We start from the raw sequence: 8,768 nt of genomic DNA, 5'->3' as shown, positions 1-8,768 counted from the left end.
TTTTTTTTTTTTTTTTTTTTTTGATAGCTGGCCAGTACCGGGATTGAATCCTGGACCTTGATGTTATCAGCACCACACTCTAAACAACTGAGCCAACTGGCCTGACCTGCCTGCATCCTTCTAATCTCTTGATGCAAATCTTTCGCTTCCTCTGAGATCTCTGTATCTCTGCCCACGGGAGATATTGCCTCTCCATCTGACTCTGCATGTGTGTCTTTGTTTCTCTCTTTGTGTGTCTTTGAGTCTTTTCTTTTCTCTCTATCCCTCTTTCTCTGTCTTTTTTTCTTTCCTGTCTCTGTCTCTCTTTTTCTCTTTGTCTCTGGCAGTCTCTCTACCCCAGTGTCTTCCCCGAGGCCATCAGAAATGCTCCAGCCCCACTTTCAGAAAAACCTTCCTTAAGCTTCTAACAACCCAAACTCCCTTCCACCTGCCACCTCCATGGCCCTGCCTCCTGCCCCATACCTCATGGTCCTCAGAGGCTTCCTGGGGGACTATGCAGGACCTAGAGGACCCTCCAGGGGGAGAGGGCCACATGAACAGGCCTGAGGCAGGGAGTAGAGACCCTGTGAGGCTCTGGTGGGAGGTGAGGCAGAGATAGTGGGGCCAAGGGAGCAGGTCCTGTCTGCCCTGCCAGGGCCTAAGGAGAGCCATGGGTAAATCTGGAGCTGGGGACAGGGTTTGATGTCTTTATACCTATTATCTCCCCTAACTCCCCCCATTATATAGATGAGGAAACTGAGGCTCAGAGAATGCATAAGATGCCCTCAAGATCATGCTGTTGAAAGTGACTGGGTGGGCTTTCGTCCACGCATTTCCTGTTCCTGGAAATGGAGGTGGGGGGTCTTGCGCACTGGCAGGGGTCCCATATTTGCTGTGTGACCTCAAGCATGTCCCTTGATCATTCTGTGCCTCTCTTTCCTCCCTAAGTAAATTGGGACAATTCTCCCTTTTTATGGTTGGATGCTAAATGCATACAGGAGGCACTTAATATATAGTCAAGAGCTGAGACCCTTTGTATGGGATGGTGTGGGGTTAAGAGTCCAGATTCGAGGGTCAAACAGGCTGGTTCTAATCTAGGTTCTGTCTCTTTCCTGCTGTGACTTTGAACAAGTTGCAGCCCCTCTCTGAGCCTTAATTTCTTCTGTCTCTGGGGATAAGAAACTCCTCCCTGCAGCCCAGAAGGCCCTGCACCACCTGCCACGTCCCTTCCCTGCCCTCCCTCCTCCCGCTGTCCCCCTCCTCTCTCTGCTGCAGCCACACGCCAGACATGGTCCTGCCCCAGGACCTTTGCACAGGCTGTTTCCCCTGCCTGGAGCGCCTTTTCACCCAGATTTCCCACAGCTGTCTCCTCATCAGGTAGGTCTCAACAAACATCGCCTCCTCCTGACCCCCTGAATAAAGCGTTCACCTCAATCTTATCAGACTTGATTTTCTTAGCAGTCTTATTTTTCTTCACATCATGTAAAACTCCCTGACCTATACACTACGTTTGTTTATTCCTATCCCCTCCCCTAGTCCTGTGCTTCCCAATTCGGCAGCCATGGACCACACGTGGTTATTCACATTTACATTCATTAACATTAAATAACAATTTAAAATCCAGTTCTTTGGTGGCACAGACCACATTTCAAGTGCTCCGTAGCCACATGGCAGTGGTGGCTCCCTTATCAGACAGCGCGAATGTAGAACACTTCCATCACTGGAGAGCATTCTACCAGACGCCGAAGGGATTTTTGTCAGCTTCATTCACAGTTAAGTTCCCAGCACCCGAAACAATGCCTGGCACACAGTAGGTGCACAATGTGCCTATGTGTTGAATGAAGAGTCTTAGAAAGGATGCGTGGGAGGTGCCCGGCACACAGTAGGTGCACACTGCATCTATGTGTTGAATGAAGAGCCTTAGAAACGATGCGTGGGAGGTGCCCGGCACACAGTAGGTGCACACTGCATCTATGTGTTGAATGAAGAGCCTTAGAAACGATGCGTGGGAGGTGCCCGGCACACAGTAGGTGCACACTGCATCTATGTGTTGAATGAAGAGCCTTAGAAACGATGCGTGGGAGGTGCCCGGCACACAGTAGGTGCACACTGCATCTATGTGTTGAATGAAGAGCCTTAGAAACGATGCGTGGGAGGTGCCCGGCACACAGTAGGTGCACACTGCATCTATGTGTTGAATGAAGAGCCTTAGAAACGATGCGTGGGAGGTGCCCGGCACACAGTAGGTGCACACTGCATCTATGTGTTGAATGAAGAGCCTTAGAAACGATGCGTGGGAGGTGCCCGGCACACAGTAGGTGCACACTGCATCTATGTGTTGAATGAAGAGCCTTAGAAACGATGCGTGGGAGGTGCCCGGCACACAGTAGGTGCACACTGCATCTATGTGTTGAATGAAGAGCCTTAGAAACGATGCGTGGGAGGTGCCCGGCACACAGTAGGTGCACACTGCATCTATGTGTTGAATGAAGAGCCTTAGAAACGATGCGTGGGAGGTGCCCGGCACACAGTAGGTGCACACTGCATCTATGTGTTGAATGAAGAGCCTTAGAAACGATGGGTGGGAGGTGCCTGGCACACAGTAGGTGCTCAGTAAGTGCCCGTTCAAAGTATAAATGTGATATTTTGGACCAGACCTGTCCCGTGGCCGGCCACACCCTCCCGGCACGTCCCAGGTCCGGGGGGCGGGGCAGGGCCGCGGGCAGGGGGCGCCCCCGGCAGCTACTCACCGAAACACTTGCTCTGGTTGGTAGCCCGATCCATAAACACCTTGGAGGAGATGATATTGCCGAAGGGCAGGAACATCTGCGTCAGCTCCGTGTCTCCAAACTCCTGGGGGAGGTGGTAGATAAACAGGTTACAGCCTTCGGGACCTGCAGGTGGGGGAGAGAAAGACATAAAGCCCCCAAGGAGAGGAGGCAGACCCCCCCAGGGGAGGGGCGTGGGTCCGGAGCCTGCAGCTGGCACTTCCGGCTGTCGGGAGAGGGGTGCCCCAGACACCCAGAAAGAAGAGGATGTGGACGGGGTTGGGGAGGGGCGGCAGGGCACACCGGTCCCTTGCCCATGTGACATAATCCTACACTCAAGATACTCCAAACCATTGAGAATTCTCAGGCTCCAGATAATTGACAAAACTCAGATAATCAATCCCTTCCTCCCACAAGCCAAATCAATCCTCATATGCAGACCTCGGAAAATCCAAAACCCCCAGATAACCCCGAACTCTCAGAAAATCCATCCCTAAACCTCCAACTCCAGATCATTTGCAAAAGTCAGATGACCTGGGTGTGGTGAATATAGAAACTTGGTACTATCTTTGCAATAACTCCGTAAGCATAAAACTGTTCTAAAATAAAACCATCATTTAAAAAAGTCTGGTGATCACAGAATAAAAGAAAACAATAATTCCCCGGTCCCAAGCCCCAGATAGGAATGATTCCCCGAATCTTGTAACATTTTCAAAACTCAGATGATACAAAAGTAACAGGTAAAATAAAGCGATACTTCTCCAGTTCCAAACCACAGATATCCTGAAACCACATATAATTATACCAACCGGAAATAATTTGTGTTTAAAAACACAGATAATCCTCAAAACAATCCCCTCCCCCAAATAATCCCCAATGCATAGCTAGTATGAAAGCTATAAATAATAATAGCATTTTAAAACCTTGATTATCCGAAGTCATAAAAAGTGCCCCAAACCTGCTGCTAACCCCAAACCTAAAGATAACTTTCTCCCTCGCTGCCCCAAATAAGGGTAATCCCCCCACCCTCCCGAAATGAATATTCCCCACCCAAGGAAATACAAAATCCGAGATTAGACATTCACACCCACCCCTCACCTTCCTGATTAGGATCATAGCTCTGCTATAATGCTTGTTTTTAAAATGCAAGTCTGTTCCAACGCAATGGACATTTATGGACCAATTTTGAGCATAACATGAATTCTGCATTTGCTATGAGCTATTTCATCCTCCCCCCTCAAAAAAAAACCCCACTCAGTGAGTACAGAAAATTGTATCCAGCTGAACCGAACCTCATAAGAAAACACAAACTGCATGTACACACACCCAAATATCTACCCAACTGTGTAACCAGCTACGCCCTTCCCCGTCTGGGGTTACCACGCTTCGTCTCATTTCAGACAACCCTCCCTCTACCCTTTTACAGTAACTCACATGCTGCACCCCTTTGGGGGCCACCTCCACGTGCAAACTTTGGGTCTTTTCCAAGATAAAGCGCAGTATTTATTGGAGTATTCGTGCATTTCTTAACCATTAAACGTATAAAGCGATACAGTCATTTTTATTAGGTTCCCATCTTTTTTTTTTTTTTTTTTAACCTGTTGCTGACAAAGTTTTGAATGTTGTACCCCTGACTCTCTTCTCCACAATCCCCGTGGTTTGGATTGTGAGGTTGCGCCTACTGGGGTGACTTTTTGCATACGTAGTGTTGCAGTAGCACGGGCTGTATTTAAATCAGCATTCACCCATTCAGTCCAGGTTGAGGATGGAGTTGAAGGGGACAGGGAGTGGGGCACCCAGGCTGGAGTCATCCAAAATGAAACAGTGACACTAAGTGGCCAAGCCCTTTCTGAAGCTCCTGCTGACGGATGATAGGCAAGGTGGTTGGCACAGCCGGGGGGGGGGGGGGGAACTCTGCTCAGCCGAGGGCTTGTCTCCAAGGCTCAGTTCCTCCACCCTGGCAGTGCCCCCCTACCCCCAAATCCACAGGCTTAGGGCTAGCAAGAAATTGGGCAGAGGCTCAAAGAACTCAGTCCACGCGCCAGGCCATCAACTGAGATCCCTTGTCCTTGATGGTCTGAGGCTTTTCTAGCTGGTCACCTCCCCCCAGGACACTCCCCCAACCACACACACACACACACACACACACAGTAGGTGGATTAAAGAGAGGGAGGGATTCCCCGGGTGCTGAACACCTACTACGTGTCAGGAACCAGCAGCTGCTCGCTTCTCACTAACACCTTCTTGCACAGATGGTCGCCCGTGTTGCAGATGAGGAAACTGAGGCACAGAGCAGTTAGGCGCCTTCCTTATGACGTCCCATTCAGAACTGGGTGGATTTGAACTCTGGCTCAAAAACCTAACCCTGGGCCGGCCCGGTGGCGCACTGGATAGTGCGCCGCTTGGGAAGCGCGGCGGCGCTCCCGCCGAGGGTTCGGATCCCACATACAGACCGGTTCCCGCTCACTGGCTGAGCAAGGTGTGGGCGTAACACCGAGGGTTGCCATCCCGTTGCTGGTCCTGGTCCGGTACGGGGGCAGCACTGAGGGTTGCGGTCCGTTGCCAGACACGGAAAAAGACACACACACAAAGAACCTAACCCTTCCCTCCCTCGACAGCCTTGGTTTTACTGGGGAGGCCTCAGTTTACCCGAGATACCTCATCACCCCATGCCCCAACCTCAAAAAGGGTTTCTTCTCCAGAAATTCAGAAAATCACTCCGTTTTGGAGAGGACAGGTAGCAGGCCGCTGCTATTCCAACAGAGTCGCGGCTAGCATAGCTCCCCCTTTCCGGAGGAGGAAACTGAGGCTTAGAGAGGGAGATTCCGTCGTCCGAGAACACCCAGGGAGCGAGCCGCTGCGTCAGGACTCGGACTCAGGCCTGTTTGGCTCCCAGGCCGCACTCTTAGCCTCGCGGGTCCCTGAGGCCAGCCCAGGCCCGGGGACCTACAAGTGGAGAGGTGGTCAGAGGGCGGGGCCGGCACCCAGGGGAGGTCGCGGCAGCCTCACCTTCTCGCTGCTGCTGCTGCAGAAGGGGCGGCGGCTGGGGGACGCTGTGAGCGATGGGCGTGATGGCCGCGGTGGGGTACATGGCTGCGGAGACCGGAGCGAGACACAGGGCAGAGGCGGGGCGTGAGGCGGGGTGGGCGCCCGGCGAGGTCAGGGCCGAGGCCACAGGGAGGAGGGGCCACGGCTCGAGGGGCGGGGCCACGGCAGAGGGCGGGGCCGAGGTCCCAGAGAAGAGAGGGTAGGTCAGGGACCTGACTTGAGGGGCGGGGCCACAGCCAGGCCTTAGGAAGGAGAGCCAGAGGTAGGGGCGGGGCCTTGGCAGAGGCTGGTCAGAGTCGAGGCAGGACGCTAGGGGAGTGGCGCCAGATGCTGAAGGGGGGCGGGGGAAAGGGGGGGGCTAAGAGCGGGACTGCGCCAGGGCCAGAGGTATGGTAAAGAGGAGCCCCCCTACCCCAAGCAGAGAGCATGAGAAGGTGGGGCTATGGCAAAGGGCAGGGCTTAAGGGGAGAGTTCAGTTTTGGAGGTGTAGCTGGGGGCAGGACCCGGGCCAGGAACAGGGCCAGGGGTGGGCCCTGAGGGGGCGGGGCCAGAGGCAGGAGGCGTGGACAGCAGAGGGGACGCCCCTGGGGCGGGGCCAGAACCAGGGCGTGGCTGGTGGGCGTGGCTATGCAAAGAAAGAAGGGGCGGGGCGGGGCCAAGCAGGGCTGGCCGGCTTCCTCGCTACCTGTGTACTGCTGGACTCCGGAGAAGGCAGGATGGAGTGTCTCGGCCACGGTCGGGCTCTGGGCTGCGGGACAGATGGAGGGGCCGAGTGGGGCGGAGGCAGAGGAAGTCTCCCATCCACCTGCTCCTCCCACTCAGTCCTTAAGAGTCGGAAAGAGCAACAAACATCTGCCCCAGCTTCAGCTCTGCGCTAAACCCTTTATCAGTACGACTTCCATTTTACAGACGAGAAAACTGAGGCTCAGAGAGGTGAAGCCACTCGCATAGGGCCAGAGAGAAAATGGCAGGAGTCTAACTCGGACTCCAGAGAGGTTTAACCACCACCCCATCTCTCTCTCCCTATCTTGACCCCTTCCTTCTCAGGGACAGCCCTCACTCTCCCTTCATTCTCTGGATACACCAGGACTTCTGCCCCGATCACAACCTGCCCCCGTCCCCTGCCCTGTCTCCCTCCCCACAGTTTACTCATTGGACACCCTATGCATCTCCCCACCAGCTGTGACCTTCCAGCTGTCACTAAAGGAAGAGGTGGGGGGAAGGGAGAGATTATCCAGGCCACCAAAGCTGGTGAGTCTGGGGAAAAATTCAGCCAAAAAACTGTGCTTGAATGGAGAGAGGCTGCTAGAAGACAGTGGTGGTGGTGGCGGCTGTAAAGTGGCGTCATGAAAGAGTTACTTGGTGGAGACGGAACAGTTCTGTACCTGGTCTGTGATGGTTACACGAGTCTACATCTGTGACAGAATGGCACAGAACCACACACACACACAAGTGCGTGTAAGAACTGGTGATATCCGCATATGGGCTGGAGTTGAGTTCATTGTATGGTACCCCTGTCAATTCCCTGGTGTGACAGCGTACTACCGTTATGTAACGTGTGCATCGAGGAAGCTGGGTAAAGGGTACACCGGACCACTCTGTACTATTTTTGCAACTCCCTGTGAGCCTCCAATTCATTTCAAAATACAAAGTCAAAAACAAATTCTCCTCCCTAGTGGAAATACAGATGACTGACTTCACATACATAAGGTGCTGGACGATGCTTGCCCTACAATCATGGGTGGGGGTGCCAAAAATTGTGAGTGCCACCTCATGAGGGCAGGCGCAGACTAAATAAGTGCGTGGTCGATATTTATGGAATGAAAAAATGGATGAATGAATGAATACAGGTATTGATATCTTCCCAAATGGTAGCAATTAATAATTAAGATTTATAGTGCTGTGCTTTGTACAGTGATGTGTTCGGCATTTTATATACTGCTATAATTGTCAATGCAACCTCATCAGGTGACTGACGATATTTGCCCCATTTCCCAGATAAGCAAATCATCCTCTGGTCCACCGAAATGGAATTTGAACCCAGAAACATCCAGATGCACAGTTCCTGCTGCAGTCTCCCTTCCTGTGCCCACAGCTCATATCTGCTCAGTCAGGACTCCCTGTGCCCTGTCCTTCTGTTCTCTGTCACTCTCGTAGGCCCCATGGGATCACCCCGAGTTACCTGGGTAGGGCACAAGGCCGTTGGCATATACAGTTTCCAGGGCGGGGTGTCCACCAGGGAAGGGCACAACACCTGCAAAGCCGTTGGTGATGGGAGCCACGAGGCCAGGCACGGTGGCAGTGCCCAGCAGCGGGGGCGAGTGCAGCCCTGTGGAGTGGCAGAGGGTCATGGGGGGCCTGGTTCCGGCCCCAGCCCTGCCCTCCCATCCTTGGGCCCCTAGCAGACCCTCACCAGAGGCAGGAGCGATGGGTGTGGCAGGCAGCCCATTAAGGCTGACGGCACCAATCTGCTGGATGTGGCAGGGGGAGAAGGCCATGCCAGGGCTCAGGTAGCTGCCCGAGGTGGACAGAACTGTTGTCTGCTGTTGCATGAGCTGGGGATGGAGAAGATTCAGTGGGCAAAGTGACACCTGCCCTTAGGTCATAGCTCATGGGGCAAGGCCTGGTCCCCCAGTAACTCAGGGGTGGGAGGATCAGGCTGGGTATCTTGACTCAGGCTGGGATCAGGACTCAGTCTAGGTTCAGGACTCATTTTAGGAAATCAGGGCTCAGGCTGGGGTCAGGGCCCAATCAAGAATTGGAGCTCAACCTGGGATCAAGGCTCAATCTAGGATCGGGGCTCAGCTGGAATTGACGCTCAGCCTGGATTGGGGCTTAGTCAGGAATTGAGGATCAGCCTAATATCAGCCAGGGTTAAGCTCAGTCAGGTTGAGTCTCAGTTTGGGGCACAGCATGATCTGGGGCTCCACCCAAGGTTGGGTCTTTTTTTTTTTTTTTTTTTTCTTTTTTTGA

General features: G+C 53.2%; 1 protein-coding gene across 1 annotated transcript in view; it reads right to left on the bottom strand.

Moving 5' to 3' along the window:
• LOC103601376 (CUGBP Elav-like family member 5) overlaps positions 1-8,768 on the bottom strand; it is a 39,643-nt gene that overhangs the window by 7,955 nt on the left and 22,920 nt on the right. Inside the window, exons 4-8 of the mRNA XM_008585779.1 lie at positions 8,209-8,350; positions 7,978-8,124; positions 6,481-6,543; positions 5,757-5,840; positions 2,730-2,873 (exon numbers count right to left, since the gene is read on the bottom strand). Coding sequence (XP_008584001.1) covers positions 2,730-2,873; positions 5,757-5,840; positions 6,481-6,543; positions 7,978-8,124; positions 8,209-8,350 — 580 coding nt within the window. The remainder of the gene's footprint in view (positions 1-2,729; positions 2,874-5,756; positions 5,841-6,480; positions 6,544-7,977; positions 8,125-8,208; positions 8,351-8,768) is intronic.

Source organism: Galeopterus variegatus, unplaced genomic scaffold (assembly GCF_000696425.1).
Source record: "Galeopterus variegatus unplaced genomic scaffold, G_variegatus-3.0.2 Scaffold3708, whole genome shotgun sequence".
NCBI lineage: Eukaryota > Metazoa > Chordata > Mammalia > Dermoptera > Cynocephalidae > Galeopterus > Galeopterus variegatus.
This window is presented reverse-complemented; position numbering and strand designations above follow the sequence as displayed.